The 26,949-nt window shown below is 38.2% G+C and overlaps 1 protein-coding gene across 1 annotated transcript in view; it reads left to right on the top strand.

Moving 5' to 3' along the window:
* Positions 1-26,949, top strand: part of COL19A1 (collagen type XIX alpha 1 chain) — a gene marked incomplete at both ends in the record, with an annotated part of 383,978 nt that overhangs the window by 250,959 nt on the left and 106,070 nt on the right. Inside the window, one exon of the mRNA XM_080699922.1 lies at positions 10,347-10,400. Coding sequence (XP_080556048.1) covers positions 10,347-10,400 — 54 coding nt within the window. The remainder of the gene's footprint in view (positions 1-10,346; positions 10,401-26,949) is intronic.

The following is a 26,949-nucleotide window of genomic DNA, read 5'->3' on the forward strand; positions in this document are numbered from 1 at the left end:
ATTTCTCTTTCATCCTTGGAACCCCCTTTCCCCAAAGTGAAGACTGTAGAGAACAATGAAAAGGTAGCACATTTAGGAAAGAACTTAATTCTTACTTCCCTTTACTGGAATATCTGAGCTTGCCTAACAACCAAATGAACACATCTATCTAAATACCATTGTGAGTAATTATTCCTTCTCTTCTTCCTTGAAGGCAAGGTACAGATATTAGTTGTCTTATTATATTCTGCCCTAGCACCAGTATGTAAAACTCAGTAAATTTTTGCTGAATAAAATTTATATCATTTTGATAGGAATTGTTTCTGAAGTCAGCATTTAAATATTCAGATGCAATTTAATTTATTAAGTTTGTCTCAATTAATTGCAAATTATGGGATGAAAATATTTTAGTTTCAAATGTGTAACTGTTATAGTTTATTTTAGGAATCCCCTAGTAGTCTCTCTACTTGTCTAGCCTTTGTTGAATAACTGAAAAATGTATTTCTATGGTTTTACTTGGTACTAGTCATTTCAATCCTTTAGATTAAACACACAACTCTAGAATCTAGCCTTTGAACATAGGTAGAGTGGAGGAGGGAGGTTACAAAGGATTGAACCCAGGAGCATTCTACATCAGAACTACACTCTAATCCATTCATTCATTCATTCATTCATTCATTCACTCACTCATTTATATTTTGAAGCAGGGTCTTGCTAGGTTGCTTAGGCTAGCCTCAGCCCTGTAATTCACCCTTCTTACCCTCCAGTAGTAGGGCTGCAGATGTGCACCACCACACCCAGCTGAATATATGTCTTTCAAAATGTATAACTCATAAATGTTGAAAATATATCCTGTGTATTTAGCTTCGTTTAAATCAAGATATAAGTGCCATTGGCAACCTCTTTTTCCACTGGATGGTGGTTCTGAGCCCATTCTTGTTTCACTGGCCTCAGTTCTAGCCAGTCAGCAGTTGGTTAATGAACTTCCCTATGCAGTTTTTAACATTTCTAGTAAGTAAGATACTATTATTTTATTGCATTATGTGCCCCTTTGTGTGTTGAATTTATCTGCTCTAAATATAAAAGAATAGCATCTTCTTTATTAAAAGTGAAAGACAAAATTTTACATTCATGAGGCAATTATTAATGACAGTACTTGGTTTTGGAGATGTGGAAACCCAGTGGCATACATAATTTTCAGACAGGAAGGGAGTGGATAAGGTCAGGTTCCTTCTCCAGTCAGGGAGCATTACAAATATGAAGGAAAAAACATCCTCACAACACACTGGAGCTTCCACCCTTGTAATGTAGTACAGAGATGTTAAAATATATCACAGCATGTTCAGGAAGTTGTTCAGCCACTCCCTACCACTGTCCCACTCATAAGACCAAAATGAATCAAGTGTTTTGGCAAAGATTGGCAGGACAGGATGAGAAAACGGAGCCAGAAGTCGGGTATGGGAAGTGGTTTGACAAGGCATGTAGACGTCCAAACAAAATGAAATAGAAGGTTTGAGTGGCCTTATAATATCAGGGAAGAGGGCTGAGGACAATCAGAATTCAGAGAGCAGGGGAAGACTGGGAAGATCTAAATTGCAAAGGGAAAACTTGCAAGGGAATAGGACATTTAAAACATCTATGTTGTGAGAAAATAAAAATAACATTTGTTCACACTCACCATGGAAGCTGATTTAAAGAGGTTGATTTTATAAGTAGAGAGTAAATAGTGGCCAGTAGAGCCTAGGAAGGGGAGGAGAGAGGGCCCTGTAGAGATGGAGGATATCTGAGGTGCCAAAATACTTTTAAGTGGTGTTCAAACACACAGCAGGGTAACTCTAGTCTGCAATCTATTATACACTCTAAAATATCTAGAAGAAATAACCCAAAGTTTTCCAACACAGGGAAATGATAACTATTTGGGAAATAAAAATGCTTGTTACCCTGATTTGATCATTACACATTGTATACATGCATCAAATTATCTGTAACCCATAAAGATGTATACATATTACATGCTAATTTGAAATAATCATAATAATAATGTAAAAAAGAAGTATAGCAGCAAAGTAACCTAAATTGTGAGTGATCAGAATATATGTACCAGTTGCCAGGCATACCACTATATGTACCAATGAAACTCTAATTCTGTTTTAATGAAGGTTATTATTTTATTCAGATTATCTTTTTTTGGTGGTACTGGGGTTCCTGGAAGCCCTTCTACCTCCGAGATACACTCCCAGACCTATTTTATATTTTATTTGGAAACGGTCTTTTGAGCCAGCAAGGCTGGCTCTGAACCAGCGCAATCCTCCTGCCTCCCAAGTGTGGGGATTATAAGCGTGCATCACCACGCCTGGCAGATTATCATTTATTTAATTGTATCTTAGAGGGGGTTGAATAATAATATCAAAACAATTTCTAATTTTTTAAAATTTTTATCGGTGCATTGTAGCCATACATCTTAATGGAGTACAAGATGGTAGAGGCACACATGCACACATCACTCACTTAGCCCTTCCATACCACCCTGAACGTGCCTGATCTATTTCTGAAAAGCCATATTACTTATTTGTGGGTTCCATTTAAAGAAAGGAAAGGGGCGCAGAGAGCTGAGGAAGTGATGGGATGATTTGGAAATGTTAAAACCCCAGACTACATGAGGAAAGCAGCAATATAGAATCATCTTTCCTCAGCTGGAAGCCTATTGCAGGTCACTTGTTCATACTGAATTACATCCTCTTCCACGTCCTTACAGGAGCCACTTGTCTGATCCCTGGAGTAATGAAACCTTCATGACTCGCGCCGTTGCTGTCACCAATGTATTTTTAAATGCCCGTTAAGATATAAAATCCACTTGGGATATTATGCATTCCCATTTTTGCACATATCATTGATTTAAAAAATGTGGCAATGCTTTACAACATCGGTCATAAATCTTATTTCCGTTCACAATGTAAAAAAAGAAAACTAAACTTCCCAGAGAGCCTGTAATGTTTTCCTGTGTAATTAACACCTCATTCACAGTTGTGTGTGCCAGTCAAGGCCCTGTCTCCCCTTCCTTGACATTTCCTTGATGCGTGTTCAGGCTGAGCTGATGCCTAAAAGCTTGCAAAATATACACATGGAAACAGAGAAATGTTTTAAAGGAGCCTGCTGCATTAATAAAACCTGGAAATTGAGAGAGACTGTGTAAATATATGTTTTACTTTGTGGGTTTAGGGTCTGCATACCATCCTTTATTGAATTATATGATTACTGAAACTTGCCTTTATCCTCATAACCCTTATCAAACACACACACACACACACACACACACACACACACACACACATCAGATAAGTACCAGTCACCCATTATTTCATGTTTTGCATTCTTCTTCCCTTAATGCTCCGGGAGGAACAAGTGTTTATAAATCAGATGTCTAATTTAAGATACATGTGCTCTGTTACCACAAGTCATCCTGGAGATCAGGTTATTTTTACTGTAAAAAGTTTGTAGATATCATTTATTTAAATAGATTTGTTAGGCCGGGCGTGGTGGTGCACGCTTGTAATCCCCACGCTTGGGAGGCAGAGACAGGAGGATGGCGCAGGTTCGAAGCCAGCCGCACGTGCTGGCTTAGGAGACCCTGTTTCCAAATAAAAATGTAAAAATAGGTCTGGGAGTGTAGCCCGGAGATAGAAGGGCTTCCAGGACCCCCAGTACCACCAAAAAAATAAATAAATAGATTTGTTATTTTGTTTGTTTTTTCTAATAGTGACACTCTTTGGCATTGCACACAACAAATGCAGATGGGCAAAGTAATTAGATAGTTTAAAGACATTTATTCCTTTGTGGGGATCTTCCAGTTTTATCTTTTAAAGTTTTGTTGAAATATACATTCAGAAATATATACGTGTCATAAGGGAAGGGACTGATGGTTTTTTTTTTAGAAACACACTCATTTTACCAGTAGGTAGTTAGAGAAACACAACACCCAGAACCCCTGCTGTGCTCCCTTAGCGGCTCCTGCTCCCATGGGTCAGCCCCTGCAGCTTCTAAAGGCAACATCGCTTTTGTCTTTGTTCTTTGGATGCATTGGTCACCACTATGCTTGTGAGCAACATCCACATCGCTCCATACAGTTCAGGTCCATTGCTATAGACTACTCTATTTTATAAACCACAATTTATTATTTTATTTCTTCTTTTTAATAGACAACTTGATTGTTATTATAGACTTAAGCCCATATGCATAATTAAGAACTGAGTACACTTCTATGTAATTCTATGTAAATGCTAACTATGTAATTTAGAAGGTTTCCTTGAAACATTATCGAGGATTTTTATGAAAAAAAGGAAAATTAGATAGAAAATGGTAGAAGGGCAGAAAGAAAAGAAACGACCATTTATTATTACCACCGTGTACCAGGCATTGTGATAGGAGGGATTTTTTTAAAATGTGGTTTATAAAACATAACATAAATTTTACCATTTTTAATGATAAAAATAGTGTACATTTGAATAATGTTAAGTATATCTGAATGATTGTGATACAGAGCTCCAGAACGTTTTCATCTTGTAAAACTGAAACTCTGTACCCATTAAACAACTCTCCTTTCTTCCCCTTTTCAGCTCCTGGTAATGGTCATTTCATATTATGTCTCTGAGTTTCAATACTTCAGCTAGCACATATAAGTTGAGTCATATGCCATTTGTCTTATTGTGATTGGTTTATTTCACTTAGTGTAACATCCTCAAGGTTCCTCCATGTCGTAGTATGTGGCCAGATTTCTTTCTTTTTGAAGACTGAATAATATTCCATTGTATGTTTTTATCACATTTTTCTTGTCCATTCATCTACTGATGGGCTTCTGGATTGCTTCTACCTCTTGGCTATTAAGAATAGTGCTACTATAAATATGGACATGCAAGTATCTCTTCTTGACCCTGCTTTCAATTTCTTAGGGTATATACACAGAAGATCATATGGTGTTCTATTTGTAATTTTCGGAGAAGCTCTATAATATTTTCCACAGTGGTTACAACATTTACAGCCTGAAAACAGTGTACATTTGTTCCCATTTCCTCACATCCTTGTCAGCCTTTGTTATTTTCCGTTGTGTGCGTGCGTGTGCGTTTGCTTTTTAATAATAGCCATTTTAATGGATGTGTCGGGCAGGAAGTTTACAAGTGATGTCTTTTTTAATCCTTCAACAAACCTGTGGCAAAGTATAAATACCATTTTTCAGCAGTGAAACCTTGGCACAAAATTTCTAGAAGAGAAAAAGCAGGGAGTCCAGGTACTTCTGAACTTGACAGTGGACATTCCTTGGAGTTTGTTGTTGTTGTAAACTAAGATAAAAGGGGCTCTACAAGATTTCCCGATTTGGAGTGTAATATAGAAGCATTAGAGCCTGGTTCTCTCAAACTGTGGTCTACAGACCAGCAGCATCAGCATTACTGTGCACTTGTTAGAAATGGAGATTCACAAGTCTCACTCAGACCTGCTAAATCAGAAGCTGGGGAGAACAGGAAAGAGTAATCTGCTCAGCCAGCCCTGCAGGCAGTACTGATGCAGGGTCAGGTTTGAGCATCCCTGGCTTAGATCATTAGGAAGATAGCTACTCATCTTTTGCTATTGCCAAACTGCAAGCTGATGTGTTGGGCACTTTGAGGTTTCCAGGGCAACCTCTTAGGTCAAAACTGTGTTTTATACTCAGTTGCCCTAGTTTTCAAGCAAGTGTTGGATTGGCCCAGGTTTAATAAAGCTGGAAGATTATATCTCCATAATTTAGGAGATTTAAGTAATTTATCAGAATTGCTTCTGAACAAGTGGGCACTTGAGAACACCTACCCTAACCGGGAGACCCTTAGCTCAACCTGAGCTATCCACCAGGCTTTTCATTTTTCCCCCTTTACAATGGGTCTGCAGTGGGCCTTGTAATGAAGGAACAGAAATAGCAGGACACAGAATGCACCCAAACATGGAGAACCGTTCCTCCTGTCAGCCAACCCCAGGGAGGTGGTCCTACCTGCCTCCTCCAGCCACCAGCGCCGGGCCTCATTCACTTCCCCAGGGTGTCTGAGAAAAAGAGCAAAGATTGTACATTGGACTTCTCTCTGAAAACGGAGGAATCTGGTTTTAGTCCTAACATGAGAGTTGTAATTTATGCCTGTTGTCTTGGCATAATTCTCAATAATAAAATACTCTCAATTTTTTGTTTAAATAATAAAATCTAAATTACTATTAATAGTGACTAGTCACTATCATTATTAATAATTGAAATGATTATGTATTACTAAGAATTTAACTCACAGGTGTTCTACCTCTGAGTTATACCCCTAGCCCTATTTTATTTTTTATTTTGAAACAGAGTCTCACTAATTTGCTGAGGCTGGCTGTAAACCTGTTATCCTCCTGTCTCAGCCTCCCAAGTACTGGGATTACAGGTGTGCACCACTGCCCAGTTAAAATGATATTTTAAATAATAAAACATACTGTTAGCTTTTAGGAAGGCTTTTGCCTTCTTACTGCTTTTTGTCTTTGTTTTTATTTTTGTTTTTGTACTGGTATTGAACCCAGGAGCATTCTGCCACTGAGCTACACCCCAGCTTTATTTTCTCTTTGTTTTATTTTGAAACAGGCTCTCCCTAGGTTGATGAGAGTCTCACTACTTGCTGAGGCTGTCTTCAAGCCTGTGATCCTCCTGTCTCAGCCTCCCAAGTACTGGGATTACAGGTGTGCACCACCACGCCTGTCTCCTTAATGCTTTTAAGTGAAAAAAGAGATCCTTTGTTGAATTAGGAGTCTGTATAAGTATATTCAGTGCAGTGAGAAGCCTTACATAGGATGGAAATAAGCCAAGAGAGATCATTCCAACTTCCTAGGGAGAAGAAAAGTGATATCTGGGCATGGGCTTGAGCTCTTATGGTGGTAGAAATTATAGCCCCCCGATGGGCTCTCTTTCACATTCATCCACTCCTATTTCTGCCTAATCCACCCTCTATTCTGTGCTGTCAGAGCACCCTCTACAGGGCACCAAAACCTGGAACTAAAGTCCACCTTACTTGGTCCAAGATATATATTCAATGATAGAGCCAAGAAAAGTGACTGTGTTGCTTTGTAAAGCACATGTTTTAAAATTGTTCAAATCTACCTCAGGGTGTTACTAGTAATTGAGGCCTTGAAACTTGTTTAACTGAAAATACATGCTCGCTGAAGTTATCTGCACAAATATGTTCCCTTAACAACCCACACAAATATTTACTTGCTGGTCTACTCTTCAAAAGGATGCATAAACAAAATCAGCACTGTCCCTGCACCCTTTGAGCACACGCATCAGCACACTGTGACGATGGTGAGGCTGACTTACACGGCATGTAAGTCATCAGAGAGATGCAAGAATTGGGAAGCCTGCCCCACCACGCTGAATCGGGGGTGCCTTTTGCTCCTCATCTTAACACATGTCAATGTTATGTTGCAATATGTGACACTTGGTTTATCTTGAACATTAACTCTGTGGTAAAAATTGATCAATAGTCAGCCTCATTTCCCCCACTCCCTGACCAAATCGATATATGTCTCCTTTGAAGAAAGGGGATGGAAACAAAATTTGATCCTAGGTTTTAACCTACCTCAACCTAATGCATGCTTAAAGAAAGAACCAATCACTTACTTAGATGCCATTGATTTAGTTGCTTTGTGCCCTTGTGAATTAATAAATTACAATGCTTCCATTTTCTAAGTAAACTTTTTATCATTGATTAGTCCTCAAAGGTTAATTGACTTACATTTGCTAAAAGAACCAATGTATTGATTTTCAGAAAATGTAAACTACACATCTAGAAAATGATGTACAAGTGTATAACTTGTATTAAGTATGCATAATATTAAGTTATTTCAATCCTACTATCTCCCAAAGAACTCTAATGGTTAGATCTCTAAAATGGAAAATACATGAAAACACCACTAATTACATTTCTAACTAAAGTTTTTATTCTGTTCTGGAAGTATTAGCTAGGGTTATTTATGAAAAAGAGTTCTGTTCTGATAGGAAGTTCTTGATGGTGTGCCCTTAACTTGCCTTCAGTAACAAAGGAATCAAAGCTTAGCATTTGCTTGTTCATGCTTCACAGCTTACTCTGGGTTCAACTGGCATTTAGACTTCCCACCCTAGACCAAGTTTAGATGAAAACCAGAGAGAAAAAAAGAGAAACTCTGACACATTCAGAGCAAAAATTATTTTTTTCTTAAATCATGTTGGTTTACTTCCTGTGTAACTCTTTAAAGTATATATAGACACGTGTATTTATACCTTCATACATCTATACTTATATAAGTATGTATACACACACCACAAATATATTTACACACATAAGTTGTTTATATACACATGTACATCTAGATAGATAGATTTGACAAAACTGATTCACAAATGTTGAACATTTTAAACATTTTTATTGCCATATACGATGCTTCTCCACTTGTGATGGCTGTGTCTCAATACATTGAAAACATGGCGTGAAAAATGCATTTAATACATCTAAACTACTGAACACCGTAGCTTAGCATGGCCTATGTTACATGTACTCAGAAAGCTCACATTGGCCTATAGTGAGCAAATCACCCAACATAAAGTCTATCATGTAATGGATTGAGTACTGCAAAAAGGTGAAAAGTAGTGGATTTCTGAGTAAGCTTGCACGGCACTGTAAAGTTGAAAAGCCATGCTGGGCATGTGGTACACACTTGTAATCCCAGTGCTAGGGAGGCTGAGACAAGAGGGTCCCAGGTTTAAAACTAGCCTCAACAAATTAGTGAGACTCTCAGTAAACTAGGGAGATGATGTTTTAAAACAAAACAAAAAACTTTAAAAAATGGCTGGAGGTGTAGTTTGGAGGAAGGGTTCAATCCCCATTACCACCACCACCAACAATATAACTGTTAAACCATAGTAAATCAGGGGGCCATCTGTATATTCTACTGTTGTATTTTAGATAAATATTGGGGCTGTCTAAAAGATATATGACTACAATGAACCAATAAAAACTTTTTTTAAATGTTAAGTATATGAAAAGTATATAGAGAAAATTTCAGATGTGAATAAGATGGGGCTTTATCTGTTTATGCTTATAATTCTATAAAAAAAAGCATTTGAAAAATCAACCCAATACTGCTGCCTTATATGATTAAGCTTTAATTTGTATAAACATTCTAACAATAATAGTAGTAAATTAGTCATTACTAACAATGAAATAGAATAACATTATTTAGAAAACTTGTTCAGAACTGCTTCTCATTCAAAACATGTGCTTCTAAAATCTAAGCTTATTTCATTTTTAGAATAAAATATTTAAAAATTATTTTATAACAAATAGCCAACTGTTCTTCAATTATATTAGATTACAGTTAGTTAAAGTTGTTAGCACAGACTTACCTTTCTGACCCTGGCCATCAGAATTTAGGTGGTTGTGAACTTGGGAGACTTAACATCCAGTTACAATAATGAAGATTAATATGCAAGAATTATATATTCTAGTTCACTCTTAAAACAGCTTAACCATCCAAAAGAAAGAAATGAGAGAGTTAATATGCTTAAGATAGAACGTATAATTATGTCTTAGAATGGTACTTTTCAAACATAATACTTTTCAAAGCACAACAATTACCCGGAATAATTCTAAAATGTACATTTATGGCTCCCATTCCAAGAGATTCTAAACCAGCAAGTGAGCAGGGTACAGTGGTTCACGCCTGTAATCCCAGTACTTGGGAGACTGAGGCAAGAGTATTGTGGACTTGAGGCCAGCCTCAACAAGTTAACAAGATCCTGATTCAAAATTTAAAAAAATGAAAAGAGCTTAGGGTATAGGCCAAAGGTAGAATGCCCCTGAGTTTAATTCCCAGTACAAACAAATTAACAAAACCAGTAAGTGTAGGATGAAAACCGAGAATATGCATGTTTATCGCTTGATCTTATCCTCAGTAAACATCCATAAAATTAGAAAACTGGCTCCTTTTAGAGAAAGCCTTATTTAACATAATAGATGCATGTATTATTTCATCTGCAGCCTCAAAATCATCAGAATAACAAAGATGATCTTAGGTCATCTTTCAGATATTATATGTTACTTTCCTGAAATATTAAGCTAGACAGCATGTAAATGGCTGCTAGTAGCAACTTAGATTTTCATTTCTTTGTTTCTCATAGTGGTCACTAAGAACTGACCACATAGCTTTGAGAATTCATTGAAGTTTAAGAGTCATGCGCACTTGGATTTTTTAAACTTGTGTTACTTTTCACTGTCTTCCATGTTACCATTTAATATTATATTAAAATAAAATAAAGTCATAATATTAATTATCTGTTTTTCTTTGGTTTCAAGGGAAGACGAGGAAAAACAGGACCACCAGGAAAACCAGGCCCCCCAGGACCACCTGTGAGTAAGCACTACAATGACTGTCCCATGGGAAAGTGCCTCTTTATTTCTGTGTTACCTAAGTGTTATTTTATTCTCCTATAGATAATAAACTTCTTCTTTGTACTGTTTAGAATTATTGGTTTCAGCACTTGGGTGAGCAGTTGATACTCTGTGTAACCCCGCTATTATAACCACCCCCAAAGAAGGAGATAAAGGAGGCTAATCACTCTTGTTTATGTCAATCACTTCTTCATTACATGGGCAGAAAAGTTATAATGCCTGTATGAGCGTCCCCAAGCCAAGTTTCCAAGTGGACAACTCCTGTTCTGAACCTATCTGAGCTGAATTTCCCTAATTATTAATATTAAAGATGGTAGTGAGCTAAATAGCTGGGAAAGCATATCATATAGTCTTGATACAAAACTATGCTGCTAATTGAGCTTTGTAGAATATGCTTGCTAAAAGGAGCTATAAAGATCTTAAAATTGAAGCCAGACATGGTGGTATATGTCTATAATACCAGTACTTGGGAGGATGAGGTAGTGGGATTGCAGGTTCAAGATCAGCCTCAGCAATTTAGCAAGACTTTCAGTAATCTAGCAAAACCCTGTTTAAAAATTAATAATAATAATAATAATAATAAAGCATAAAAGAGGTTGGGGACTTAGCTCAAAGGTAGAATACCCCAGGGTTCAATTTCTAGCACACACACCCACACCCACACACAAAACAATCTTCAAACCAGTTAGCTTATGTAGTGGTTTGGATTTAGACTGTTCCCCTAGCCTTCACAGAAACAAGGCAGCAACGTGGAAGAGGGGCTTAGGGTGTGACGTGGAGGTTGTATATGGTCTCCCACTCTCTCTGCTTTCGGCCTCCATATACGAGAGCAGAGCCTGGCTCTCTCCCTTTCCCTGCTTCCCTCCACGATACCCTGAGCTCCTCAGACATTTTCAAAAACTGAGCAAATAAGTCTTCCTTCCTCTAAGTGTGGGTTCTGTCATTTTAGATTACTGCATCCTGCAGTGAGAATATTAACCAAGACAGCTTATCTTGTTCTTTTACCAGAGTTTCTAGGTAAAGAATCCTGTTTCTTGGGGTACCAATAACTCTTTAGCCCACCAGATTCTGACTTGTGACCAGGCTATTCAGGAACACTGGGGTCCCTCTGGTTGCTAATAACCCCTGTGTTGCCAGAGCCCTGGGCAATTTCAGGCTTCATCTTAGCTTCATTGCTGTGCTATTGGTAGTTATCTCTTTAAACTCTCTGTTCTCTTGATTTAGTGACATTGAGTGTTCCCTCCTGACTCCAGGGCCATCCCCTTTGTCTAATTCATTAACAACTTTCCTTCTGTCCCCATCTACATGTTAGAAGGACTAATGGATCCCAGTCTTTTATATTTCAACCCAGACTTTCTTCCTGTGCTCCAGGCTCACACATCCCATTGTGTGTTCAGTATCTCCACTGGCAGCTCTCCCAGGTACTACAAAAGTAGCAGGTCTAAAGTCTAAAATTAATGCTAGGTTATTCTTTCTCCTCCATCCTCCGTATGTAAATAGTTCCTAAATTACATCAATTCTACACCACTGTAGCTTATGGTTCCATTTCTTCTCCATCACTATAGCTCATGTATCTGTCTCTTTCATTAGAGGAGACAGATTGCCATCGCCTAACATAGACCTTTGTCAATTCATGCCTATACTTTTGTAGCCATCTCAAGTGGTCTCATTGCTCCACCATAGCCAAGTGGAGGAGTATCTCTAAATCATGACTCTAACCATGTGATTAGAGCCATTATATCCAGCCTGGCTTGGGTGGCTTAAAATTGCTTAATATTTTTAAGCTATTTGCTTACAACTCCTTAATAGCGGCCTCCCTTGGAGGAAAAAAGAATTCCACATCCACCTGTTTGTCTTATACCTACCTTCTCCTGTCCTCTATGCCCTTCCTTCCTTTTTAATCTGTATTGTCGTCTTTTCTTACTACTAGCAAAATGCTATGTCTTGAAAATGTCCTCTTCTGTCTTCAGGACTCTGCTTAAGCAGGAATTCTCCTACATAGTCTTTGCCAGTGCACCCAGCATCTGAGCTGCTGCCCTCCCAAATCCTTATATTTCTATAGATAAAGCACATTGCTTTGTAATTATTAATTTCTTTATCTCTCTGATATCAAAAATCCTATTAGGGATTACTCTCCCTTGGTTTGGAAGAATTGAGTTTTATAAGCTTACTAAATATGTTGGCTGCTTAGAACTATTGTTCTATGCCTGGGACAACTCATTATAATATACTGAGTATATTAAGTCCATTCAATAGTTCAAGTATATATTGATGGAACAACAAACCAATATGATTATGTAAACAGTTATAACATACATGAGTGGCCAGGAAATATCTCATATCATTAAGATTCCAGTGCTTATTGTATTCCTAATATGATAACAAGCTTAGGAAATTAAAACAATAAAAGGTTTGTACATCAAAAGAAACCATCAAGAGCCTAATGAGAAAGCCCACAGAATGGGTGAAGAGCTTTACCAGCTATCCCTCTGACAGAGGACTAATATCTATAATATACAAAGTATATAAATACATAATGCTAAAAAACCAACTCAATCAATAAATGGGCTATTGAACTAAATAGACACTTCACAAAAGAAGAAATACAAATGGCCAATAAACACATGAAAAAATGTTCAACAAACCCAGGCATGGTAGCGCACGCTTATAATCCCAGCATTTGGGAGGCTGAGACAGGAGGATCGCAGTTCGCAGACAGCCTCAGCTACTTAATGAGGCCCTCCACATCTTAGTGAGACCCTGTTTCAAAATAAAGAATAAAAAAATAGGGCAGGGGGTGTATCTCGGAGGTCGAATGCCTCTGGTTCCATCCCCAGACCCACAAAAAAAAGAAAAATGTTCAACATCGTTAGCAATCAGAGAAGCAAATAAAAACTACACTGAGCCGCGCATGGTGGCGCACGCTTGTAATCCCTGCACTTGGGAGGCGGAGACAGGAGGATCATGCAGGTTTGAAGCCAGCCGCGCTGGCTTAAGAGACCCTGTTTCCAAATAAAAAGAATAAAGTAGGTCTGGGAGTGTAGCCCGGAGGTAGAAGGGCTTCCAGGAACCCCAGTACCGCCAAAAACAAAACAAAACAAAACAAAACTACACTGAGACTCCATCTATCTTCAGTAAAAATGGCAGTCATTAAGAAGCCAAACAATAAATTCTGGTGAGGATGAGGAAAAATAGGAACTCTTCTACACTATTAGTGTAGTAGATTAATTTGTAAATTACAAATTAGTACAGCTGCCATGGAGATCAATATGGAGATTCCTCAAAAAATTGCGAATGGATATATTATACGATCTAGCTACACCACTCCTAGGTATCTTTCCAAAGGGGTTGAAACCAGAGAACTATAGTAATGTATGCATACCCATGTTCATAGCAGCACAATTCTTAATAGCCAAACTATGGAACCAACCTAGATGTCCATCAACAGATGAATGGATTACAAATTTATAGGATATACACAGTGGAATTCTATTCAGCAATAAAGAAGAACAAATTATGCCATTTGTAGGAAAATTGATAGACCTGGAGAACATTACATTCAGTGAAATTAGCCAGTCACAGGAAGTGAAGGGTCATATGTTTTCCTTCATGTGCAGAAGCTAGGGAGTAATTGAGATACCAGAGGGACTTCAAATAATGGAAGAGAAACTCCATTGGAACCAAGAAGCTCGTCTAGGGGAAGGAAGCAGGTGGGAGAGGGAAGATCAATGAAGGAATAAGTCCCGTTGACATTGTGTACATATGTGAGAAGACCAATGTCAATCTCAGTGCCCTGTGTGGGGAAGGGGAAATGGGGATGGAACCGGAAGAAAGCCCACCAAGTGCTGTGTGCACATATGTCACCATCACTATGAACTACGTTATGATGTGAGACTACAACACACCAATAAACATAAAAAAATAAATAAAGACTAAAACCTTAAGACTGTCACTAGAGGGCCAGACCTTGGGAATCTCTTGGGATGTGATCAAATGCCCAACATGGGTACGATTCCTGCCCATTAATTTCACTTTATTCATTCAAGTGGACTGCCTTATTAGCAAGGCATTGGTATCAATATGGATTTTAAAAGCAAGGGGGCATGAATTAAATATTCTGGAATCCAATCTTTAAAGGTGTTAGTTTTGTTGATTTTGTGTGTGTGTGTGTGTGTGTGGTACTGGGGTTCCTGGAAGTCCTTCTACCTTAGGGCTACACTCCCAGACCTATTTTATATTCTTTTATTTGGAAACAGGGTCTCTTAAGCCAGTGCAGCTGGCTTCGAACCTGTGTGATCCTCCTGTCTCCGCCTCCCAAGTGCAGGGATTACAAGCATGTGCCACCACACCCGGCAGTTTTGTTGATTTTTTATTCCAAATTTTTTGACAGAACAGATAATATATTGTAAGATTTAGAATAATTGTTTTATGCTTCAAAGAAGAAAGCTGGTGAATGCTAAGAGGCAAGATTAGACCTTTGTATAGTTTTCTAAGTGTATGATGGTGCTTTTAAGTCAGGATAATAGTTGTCTCAAAGGAGGAATTTGAATTATGAAAGCCTTTATAACAAGTTTGCCAAAAGTCTACAAGCAAAGAAGATTTTACTAAATTTTGGAATGAGTGCTCAACTATTGGCTACATTAGTTTGTTCAGGAATTTAGAAGATTAAAAAAAATATGTGTCAGGCCCCATGGCACAGGCCTGTAATGCTACCTACTCAGAAGGCTGATGCAAGCCAGGTGTGGTGGTGCAGGCTTGTAATCCCAGCATTCAGGAAGCTGAGGCCAGAGGATCGTGGTTCACAGACAGCCTCAGCTACTTAATGAGGCCCTTTGCAATTCAGTGAGACCCAGTTTCAAAAGAAAAAGAATAAAAAATAGGACAGGGGGTGTAGCTCAGAGGTTGAATGCCCCTGGGTTTCATCCCCAGACCCGCCAAAAAAAAAAGAAGAAGAAGAAGAAGAAGAAGAAGGAGGAGGAGGAGGAGGAGGAGGAGGAGGAGGAGGAGGAGGAGGAGGAGGAGGAGGAGGAGGAGAAGGCTGATGCAGGCTGTTTGCTAGTTCAAGGGCAGCCTGACTTAATGAAACCTGGTCGCAGAATAAAATTTAAAGAGGCTTGGGATGTAGCTCAGAGATAGAATGCTCATGAGTTTAATTACCAGTCACCTCCCAAATTACATACATACATATATGTATATCATATAATCTTATGACTATATGAAAGGATTTATAATACTTAATTCTACAGGTTTTTGTTTATTGTCAGAACGCTAGGGGAGAGAAGTACTTATTTTGTTTCAAGTATTAGATTTATTATTTAAATCTAGCTATGAATGTAATATGGAATATTCATTAAATCCTGAGTACATGGTATTTAAAAATGGCTAATTAAAATTCTTAACATAATAAAATATTCAATTTGTTATTCTAAGAAAAGGAAAGTAAGAGGTGTGTGTGTGTAACATATTTCATATCAGCTTTGACTTAAAAAGAAAAATGTTAGGCTAAACCATTAGTTCATTTTCTGTTTAAGAATAATTGTGGTTTAAGCCAGGTGTAATGGTGTACACTTGTAATCCCAGTACTTGGGAAACTGAGACAGGAGGATCTCAAGTTCATGGCCAGCCTCAGCAATTTAGTGAGGCCCTTTGCAACTTAGTGAGACTCTGTTTCAAAACAAAGAATAGAAAATAGGGTTGGGGGTATAATCAGAGGTAGAATTCCCCCAGATTCAATCCCTAGTACTGCAAAAAAAATTGAAACATTTAAAAAAATTGGGGTTTATGGAAACTTTTTGACTTGGGGATGTCTGCCCTAATTGGCTAAAATATCTTTTCTCTCATATAAACACCATCAAACCCTCATTTTGGGGTGCACTTACCATCATCCTTTGAATGTTTTGAAGTTGCTCACATCATAGGTTATATTGCTAATGTGCATAATACTGTGCTGCAGAAAACCCTGCTGCGCACCTCCCCACCCCCATTGCGGAGCTGAGCTGAGGACAGCACTGCAAAGGAAGGTAAAATCATTGGCTCCCTACCTTTCCTGTACCACCCTCACATTTACTTTTTGTAAACATAATGTACTTTAAAAAGAGAACTGTTATTTCCCAAATGACTAGAAATGAAGAAAGGTCTTCAAAATGAATTATTTCACCTCATAATAACTAACATTTTGAGAAAATGAGCTTATAAAAAATTTTAACTCCTAATTCACATCATACAGCCATTTAACAGTTATTTAGGGCCCTACGATGGGCCTGACTCTCTCTTAGGAGCTGGGCTTGCAGAGCTAAATAAGACATTGGTCTTGCCTTCTAAGAGATTCAAGTCACTTCAGAGAAATGTCAAAGAAGGAAAAGAATCCAATAGAGATAATCATTAGGGTTGGTTTCCTACAGGAATTTGCAACCGGAGTGCAAAGTTTGAAGAGCATTGGCCAGTAAAGCAAATAGAAAGGAGACATCAAACAAGAATGAGGGACAGAGGAAGACCTGTGGGCAAGCACACAGGGTCTGGACCTCTGGCACAGGGTGAAACACAGCACTAAGCCAGCAGAGAAGAGGCCAGGCTGGGCAGGGTCATGGAGCTCCACAAGCCATGGGAAACTGCAGTAGCGTGTGAACAGTTCTGAGCTGGACAGTCCCGTTGCTAGGCTTCATCGACTGGTCACTCCAGCAGCACATTGGAATTGGAATGCTCAAGAGTGAACAAGATCCATCACAGCCAGCATAGAATTCACCCTCCATCCTTTCCCTCTCTTTCTCCATTCCTTCCTTCCTCCCCCTTCCTTTCTTGCTTCCTTCTTCCTTCCTTCCTTTCTTTTTTTTTTCATTTTTTTGATACTAAGGCTCGAACCCAGGAACAGTCTACCTCCGAACTATACCCCCAACCCTTTTAATTTTTTATTCTCAAACAGGATTTAAGTTTCTGAGGCTATTCTAGAGTTTACGATCCTCTTGTACTGAGATTATAGGCATACATCACTACGCCATGCAGTATTCACTATTTCTAAATATGCACAGAGTATTTATTATCTCTTTTTAGAAGGCCAATTGAGCTATTTATAATATACATATATATGACAGAAAGACAGACATTAAGAGAAATCCCAGTCTATTTGTGCACACTTTTAGATCAAAACATTGTTTAAACCTGGTGTGGTGGTGCATGCTTGTAATCCCAGTACTTGGGAGGCTGAGACAGGAGGATTTCAAGTTCACAGCCAGCCTTAGCTAATTGTGAAGCCCTCTGCAATGTAGTGTTTCAAAATAAATAATAAAAAATAGGGCTGGGGGGTACCTCTGAAGAAAAAAGTCCCTAGGTTCAATTCTCAGTACCTCAAAAAAAAAAAAAACATTGTTTATGTTTTTGTCTTTTGCAACATGAGCCCTTCTTCACAGCAGGAAGGAAGGCAATTAAGAGAACAAGAGAAGGGTTGAGAGAGGCTAAAAGTCTTCTAATTGGAAGTGGAGACGGTATATACTCACCCTAGTGGCCAGCATGTGAGATCCCTGAAGCATGTGCTAGAATTTCTTAAGAGAAAATGAAATGTAACATAATTTTAATTTTATCTTTCTTATCAAACATTAAATTAAAATCCCTCAAATGAGGGAAATTTGATATAATTTTATCATTATGCTTGAGTAGTTTGTTTTTAGAATAATTAAGGGAGGAAACTTAATTCTAGTCAGTGTGATTATCTGAAAAGAACCAGTGAATAATGAGTTATCAAGAGGCACAAATCCTTTGATAGCTGCATATTTGATCAATGTCCTTAAGAAAATGTTCTTCCCTTTGGGAATTTAGAGGTATTCTCTAAATCAGAGATGTTATTTCAGAGAGTGTTGATGAAGATTTAAAAAAGAAAGGAACTGAAAGGAAAAGTCTGGGGTGGCCCAAATCCACTCAAATAACTAAAATGTTTTAGCCAATTCCTTATACTCCTGATTCTTTGTTCTGAAGCCAATTTGTATTTTCTCACTTTCTTGACAGATTCTTATTCCATAAAAACAAGTTGTTTACAAAGAATAATTTCCCACAACTTTCAATTTAGTTAATGGGGGTGGGGGAGAGGTTATTGGATGAAAAGATAATCCTTTCTCCCTGAAATGTTTTATCTCCTAGGGAAAAAAAAGTTTCTAATAAAAATATATTTACTATAAGTAAATCTGTTCAGCTGATATTATTGTCTTTGAGAACCAGTGTTTCGTGAAAACCATATATATGTATGTATTATTTGAAGTTAGTTGTCCATATTCAATAACAATATTAACTTTAGGAACAATTTATGCCATTCTAGAACACTTATTTGGAGTTTATACATATGTAATCTGCATATAACAAAATTATTCTTAATCAAAATGTGTATAGTTGAGGGGCAACGAAATTACCTAACACGGTACAACCCTTTATACTGAACATTATATTTTATAAAATATTTATCCAATTTATTACTTAAAAGCAGAGTCAATATTATCTATAGAAAGGAAAGAGCTCTCAAATTCTCCAAATGGTGTCTATTATCTTATTCTAAATGACTGTTTTTCACTGGAGAGTGTCTTAGTCTGCTTTCTGTTGCCATACTGAATGCCATGGACTGGGAATTTATAAAAAATAGAGGCTTATTTTCCTCACAGTTCTGGAGACTGAAGAGATGAGGGCTCTTTTCTAATGGCCTCATCTGATCCTAATTGCCTTCCAAAGGCCCTTATCCAAATTCCATTTACATATCAATTTGGGAATTAAGTTTCCAAAACATGAAATTTGAGGGGAACACATTCAAACCATAGCAGAAGAAACCATTAAGTAGAGATGTCTTAAATTTACAATACCTTCAAATACACAAAGATTGGGAGCAGATTTTCGGAGATCTGCAGTACAAGAATGCTGAACAATCCCTAGGGAAGGAAATAGTGCTATATCCTAAGGAAACAGTTCAAAAGGAAAGAGAGATAGACTAAACCAGGGAGGTTATTAAAGCACTACCTCTGTCTTATGGACTCTTACAACTATCTGGAGAAGTAGAAGTTATCCTCACTTTATAGTGGGATAAATGATGCATAGAAACATCATATAACTTGCCAAAGAACACACAAATAGCACACAGATATAAGAGAGGGAGGCAGAACCGAGACCCAGTGCTGACTTCATTCGGCTGGACCACTGGTATCTAAGACGGCTTCTAGTTTGTGATTTGGCCAGGATCAGCCTTACTTAAACATCACAGGCAAATACGTTGTTTGAATCTTCTATGGCAATTCATGCCCTGTCCTTTCTCAGGGCAGTGAGATGGACAGGATGATGGCAAGGAACCTAATTCTTCCCCTCACAAGCCCATCAAGGACAATTTACTTGGCATTTCCACATCTTTATTTTTCTGTCTATAAATGTAAACTTATGGTGCCTGACCTCTCCCCAGTTCCCACAGGACCAAAGTCCATGTGTGTGAAAAAATTCTTTTCTATGTAAAGCTTTATCAAAATGTAATTTAAGTCAATTATCATTGTGGACATCTATTCACACTGTAGGTAGAAGAGGTTGTCAGGAATCTGTAATAGAACCAACACTTTTTCTTTCTCTTTGCAATTTTTCGGAAATTCAGTTAACAAAATTTAAATTCCTATCAATGAATTACTTAAATGAATGCTCACGCTACAGATGGAAAACTTATTCTAGATATGTAAATCCACTCTTGAAGAGATATAAAAATTATTCCCAAGCAGGTAGTAATGACTAGGTCTAGGGATTCAGTGATATTTTTCTCCTCCGCTTTACAGCCTCTCTCTGGCTCATGGGGTTTGTTTATCCATGATCTGAGCTGTTGCATTTTATTAGTTGTGATGTTCTCTAAGTCTCAACTACCATTCCTCACATTCTAATAAAAGATTATTTTTAAAAAAGCCTTCCTGTTATCTCAGTGGCCTGTGCAATGGAAAATAATGGCCCTGTATTATGATAATGAGACTTGGAAAGTCTCAAGAGTTGGAATGCCTTAGTTTATTTGAAAGTACTCTAGTTTTTAGTTTAGCAGGGTGGTAAGCAGCTGGAAATGGGGCAGCGCAGGAGGGAAAGCCAGAGAATTTAACTAATGAGCCATTAAAGGAAATATGTATTAGCCCACCTATTTGACACTCTTTACTTCTCATTCATCATCACTGTGAGGAGCATTTATTAAAAACCACATTAATTTTAAAATGTGTTATTATTTCTTTCTATTATAGGCAAAGCTTTTGATTTCCTCTCATTTATTTTCTGGTACTGGTTTTTTTGTGCATTTTTTTTTATTATTGCAGTCTGAGAAATGAGCATGGGCTCAAATGTGCCACATTTCTGTGCATAGCAATTTAGGCTGAAAGTGGAGATTCAAGAAACCTGTAACATAGGGCAGCAGCTCCCTCTGCTGTTTCCAGTGGAATTTTTTCCAGCAAAGAGATAACAGACTTGCAGGATGTCACAGGCAGGAAAATATTTCAGTGTTTAAAGTGTAATTACAAATTCATACAATTTTCAAATTGTATCTTCAGTATGTCATTGCATTTTGTTTATCTTGTGGTACAAACATAAATGTAGCTTCAGCAACAATCATTTTAATGTCAGCTTGATATTCTCTTGAGGTAAAAATCCTTAGCTTACAGGCCTCTGAAATGCTGACGGAACTCTGTAGCACTAATTTGTAGGTGCATACATTAATGAGATGTATGCTTCTTTTCTAAAACAATGATCTGACTTCAGATATTTACAGTCATGTTATTTCTACTTTAATTTTAGCTTCGTTGAAGAGGAATTTCTCTTACCTTTAAATCATGAAGCATTATACAGTCTAAAGAGTATATAGCAGTTTATATATTAAGTAAGCAGATTTAGGGTATGAAATTGAATTTATTTACAATAGTTCCCCCCATCTGTGGTTTCTTTAATGTTCTATGGTTTCAGTTAACTGTGGCCAACCATGATCCAAAACAAATAAATGGAAAATTTCAGAAATAATTTGTAAGTTTTAGATTAGAACCTCTTTTGAGTAGCAAGGTGGAATATTGCACCTTCCTACTCTGTCCCACGTATGATGTTAATCACTTCTAAGTCCAGTATATCCACACTGCATATAAGCTACCCATTCATAAGTCACTTAGTAGACATCTGGGTCATCAATTTGTCTGTAATGTTATAATGCTTGTGTTCAAGTAACCCTTATTTTTTTTAATAATGGCCCCAACATTAAAGAATAGTGATGCTGACAATTGAGATATGCCACAAAGAAACTGTAAAGTGCTTTCTTTAATTGAAAAGGTGTACATTCTCAACGTAAAAAAACAAAAATTGTCCTGAAATTGCTGAGTTCTAGGATAAGTACAAATCTTCTATTTGTGAAATAATGAAGAAACAAGAAATGATTGCTAGTTTTGCTGTTGAACCTCAAACCAAAAGAGTTATGGCTGCAGGGTATGATAAATACTTAGTTAATATGGAAAAGACACAAATTTTAGAGTTTAGTAGTATATGCAGTTTCTAGACATCCACAGAGGGTCTTAAAATACATGCAGTAATAATTACATGGAGTAATACTATAATTAACAAACAATTGACCATCTACCATATGGTATAAATAAGTGATTATAAACAATGAATGTAGATAAGGAGAAATACTATAATTAACAAATACCTATTAGTGTCTGCCATATTTAATATAGATACTTCTTATTAAAATGCCCTGTCTATGACTATATGCATTTTGAAACTCATCAGAGCTCGATGGGAATTGAATCCACATTCTTAGCATCCTGTCCAGGAGCCTTGATCTGATCAGGGCTTCGTCAAGTTTCTAGGTTTTCCTTTCAGCAAAGAACCTGTCCCTTCCATATTAAATGGCCAAGAACTATGCACTGTGATGATAATATCTACAGAGAAAATGAACCCCACCATTTGTTTGAGTCAATGAGAATAGTAATTTCATTTCCTATTAAAAATGAGATGATACCATCAGACTTAAAATACAAACACACAAGATCTATAAGATGAAGACATGGTCACTTAATTATTTTTATTCCCATTCATCCCCCACTAGGGTCATGGGCTCAGACAAAACAGCTGTTGTCAACATTGCTAGAATTCCAGTGTCACCTTGTATGACTACAGAATATAGAGACATGACTATGAGGCAGCTGAGGATCAAGTTGATATTTCAAAAACTAGCACTTGGATTTGATTTCCTCATTACTTTTCCCATTCTTTCTCTCTCTCCCTGAGCAGCAGCAGTGGGACATTAGTAGCTATTTTTTGTGCTTATACTTTGGTGGAAAGTGATTTTATCATCTTACAGCCAATGATTATCTTTTCATAGAACATGTTCTGGAAGCAACTATAAAGATATCTGGGCTGATTATGTTATTTTAGCAATGATCAGGCTGTATATTTGAAATACTTGATCCATGGTTTCCAAAGTTGTAATCCTTGGGCCCGTGTTGGGTAAACATTAAGGTTTGAGGAATCAAAGACCAGTCAGATTGATTAGAACCTTTTATATTCAGAAAGGGAGAGATGAGCCAGGTATGGCAGGGCACACTTGTATACAATAATCCAGTACATGAAAACTCTGGGCTCTAGTAAATAGGGGCTCTTTAAATCTATGCTGTCTGTTTTCTTTGCCCAGCAGTAACTACAATGTGGTATGGCCAAAGGAAAAACTAAAGGAAATTATTTAACTAGGGCCACATCAGTAACAGTGTTCAGCATTATCTGGGGACCAGAAATGAGGAAGGAATTTTGGTAGAAATTGTGACAAATGGTTAATATTTGACAACATAAGATTGTAGGTTCATGGGACTTTATCCTATTATTTTCTACCATGCTTAAAGTATTTCAGCTTCCAGTTAAAAAACAGGAAACCCCGCTGGGCATGGTGGCACATGCTTATAATCTCAGCATTCAGGAGGCAGAGACTGGAGGATCATGATTTGTGGACAGCCTCAGCTATTTAGTAAGGCCCTTTGCTTCAAAAAATAAAAGACTAAAAAATAGTGCTGGGGTGTAGCTCAGAGGTAGAATGTCCCTGTGTTCCATCCCCAGTACCACAAAAAAAAAAAAAAGAAGAAGAAAAAAGAGACAGGAAACACACTCTAGGATTAGTAAAGGTTACTACCACTAATTATTTCTTCACTGGCTGAGATCCACAATATCTTCTTCCACTTCTTAAATTCTCTGTGGAATGGGGCTAAGTATTTTAAAACCAAAACTATTGAGTATATTTTCCTGGACCTTCCCTGAGTGTAATTTCTCTAAAGTGCACCATGAAGTTCAGCTAAGCCAAGAATAAATCATTGGTAGATTTATCATACAGTTCTTTCAAAGCATGGTGCATATAGATCATAGGGAAAACTTGTCATTAGACATTTAAGTTAAAAGGGAGACTATAATCACGCAGAACAAAAGCTGCAGATTATTTATTTTTCTTTTTTCCAAAGCGACCCAGAAGTCCCCCACTATTCAAATTGTGCACATGCTCTTGCTCTGTATGTAGCTTAGCAGGATATGGGCCCTTGCTATCAGCCTGATTATCTTAAGTCCCAGCAGTGTGCCTTGGGAATTGCATTTTCTCTGCTCAGGAAGCATTACCTTTCTACCAATACTTTTAAAGAGAGGGGATGTTATCACTTAATTACAGTAAACAGAAACTCACAGCACTGATAGGTGAAGGCTGCCAGTGGGGTCTGTGTAAGCTGACCTTCTTCCTGATTTGGGTAAAGTATGGAAAGATTCCTAAAGTCAGGCAAGGGGGCAGAGGCTCAGTTCTTCTCCAGGTGTGGTGTTTGCTGTTGATGATCTTCAGGGGACACCATTGGATACAAATAATTTGTTTTACACATCCCCATCCTTGCTAGCTCTCATGCTCCGTGGTTTTGATCACCTTGCACTGGGTCACTGACATTGCTTCTGTGGGTGGCAAGGCACTCTGAATACCCCTGCTGCTGCTGCTGCTGCTGCTGCTGCTGCTGCTGCTGCTACTGCAGGGAGCTGACACATAATATTTTTCCTTTTGTAGGACACACTGGGGAGAGATGAGTAGGAAACACTTTATGGATGGATAAGCAGGATGACAGCATTTGAGAAGGAATCATTTTTTCCCTTAACTATGGAATTCAGTCTAAAAGTCCCACTCTATCAATAATGCAGTGGGGTTTGGACCAATGAGATTTGATACCAGAGAAAAATGAGTGCCTTCAGAAATAATGTTTTTCTGCCTTGTAACATAAAGGGTTAAACACATATGCATTTCATAGCATAATGTAGAAAAGTGGTTTAATCACACTCATGGGATGTGTTCACTGTCACAGTCTCATCCTCCCACTACTGTTCCAAAATGACAAGTGAAACCAGGGACTGTGCAGATTTGGAAAACAATCAGGTCGCATATTGAGTATTTTGCTTATTCATACAACCATAAACTGCCCGTGCTTGAGTTCCCTCAATTACACAGCTCAGCGTGCAGCCAGAAGCAGACAAGCCCAGCTCAATGAGCACTTGCCTGGAATACACAGAGGAACCCGTTTGAAAAATGTCCAACGTGGCAGATGTGAAAAATTCTCATTCAAGATCCAAAAGCTGCCTTTGCCACAATCCCTCACCTGTTAATCACACTGCTTCTGGGCTTCTGAACCAAGAATGCTGGCCACATCTTAGACCAAGACCCCTTGGGAGCTATAGATCTTTCAAAGCAGGGTGCAGCCACTGTGGGCAAAACTGGTGGAGACCAGTGAAGATCATGGATCATTGTACCACTCAGAATCCCCAGAGATTCATCAGGGATGGCATGTGGCTGCCGCATGCCTGTGACCTTTTGTGATTGAACCCATGGGCATTCTACCTCTGAGCTTACACCCCCAGTCTATTCTGTGGTTTTTTGTTTGTTTGTTTTGTTTTTGAAACAGGGTCTCGCTAAGTTTCTGAAATGTGCTTAACCCTGTGATCCTCCTGCTGCAGCCTCCCAAGCACTGGGTTACAGGTGTGTACCACCATGGCCCGTGTCCCACAGGACATTCTCGATGCGTGTATAAACCAGTGTGTGGTGCCTGCCTTGCATTCTTCAGGCTCCCGCAACGCTGACTCACAGATCTGAACTCAGCGGTGTGACTCTAGTCTTACTTGGAGGATATTTCATTTCTCCCTCACTGCTGTCATGCTCACAGGGGTTTCAGCTCAGTACCATTATTCCCAAGTAGGATTACTCTTTAGGTTAACCCAGTCTTTTTTCTACCTCTTTGGATTATTTTTATTTTTTCTGTTCTTCTTCCGTATCATATAGTGTAAGAGCCTTTGCCCTCATAACATACTGTGCCATGACTTTAATGTGTTCCCTCCAAAATTCAGGTGTTGTCAATGGAATAACATTAAGACATGGGTCTGGGGGCAGTGAGACACACTTGCAATCCCAGTATTTGGGAGGCTGAGACAAGAGGATCACAGGTTCAAGGTCAGCCATGGCAACTGAGCCAGACCTTGTTCAAAATATAAAATAAAAATAGCTGGGAGTGTATCTCATGCATAGAGTGCTCATGAGTACAATCCCCAGTACCGAGAGAGAGAGACAGAGACAGACAGATACAGAGAGAAAGGAGAGAGAGAGAGAGAGAGAGAGAGAGAGAGAGACTTTGAGAGGCTTTACTTTTAATGAACTAGCCAAATTCTTAAACTAATCTAAATATATTGGCTTTTAATCTCATTAATGAGATTTAGGCCCATTACATAAAGAAGCTTTCTGCAGCATTTGGTTAGCTTGCTAGTTTGCCTTTCTGCCTTTCTGCCGTGAGCCATGTGAGAACACAGCAAGAAAGCTCTCACCATACCAACTGCCTGAGCCTTGAGCTTGGACTGCCCTGCCTCCAGACCTGTGGGAAAATAAACCTCAGCTGTTTATAAATTACCCAGTTTCTAGTATTTTGTTATAGCTATACAGATCCACTTAAGGCAAACTATTACATAATTATTATTCTCAAGGGTAATTATTGTCATTTATTAATATTGTTGTTATTATTACTTTGACATTTTTTTGTACTAGGAATAGAACCCAGGAGTATTTTGCCTCCAAGCTACACCCCCAAGCTCTTTTTCTTTTTTCTTTTTTTTAAATTTATTTTTATTGGTGCGTTGTAATCATATATCACATTGGAATACAAGACTTGAGAGGATATACAAGCACCCATCATCCAATTAGCCCTCATCCAGTCCCCATCCCATTCCCTCCCACTCCCTCGATCCCATGCTTGTTTGGTGATTAACTTTGATACATATGTTTATGTACCTCAGCCTCAGTGGCCCCAGCACCAGCCTTGCCTCACGGCAGGCTCCTATCCTAGCTTTGCTGTGTCCGTCGCCAGTCTCACCCCTCAGCAGGCTCTAATCCGAGCACCCTCTTCGTCCAACTATTTGTCCCACATTCTCGAGGGTGTGTGGTGGTGGTAGCATTCTACCTCTCAGGTCATTACTTCAAAGGTTCCAGGTGTAATGCATCAGA

Source organism: Muscardinus avellanarius (assembly GCF_963383645.1).
Source record: "Muscardinus avellanarius genome assembly, chromosome: 8".
Taxonomy (NCBI): domain Eukaryota; kingdom Metazoa; phylum Chordata; class Mammalia; order Rodentia; family Gliridae; genus Muscardinus; species Muscardinus avellanarius.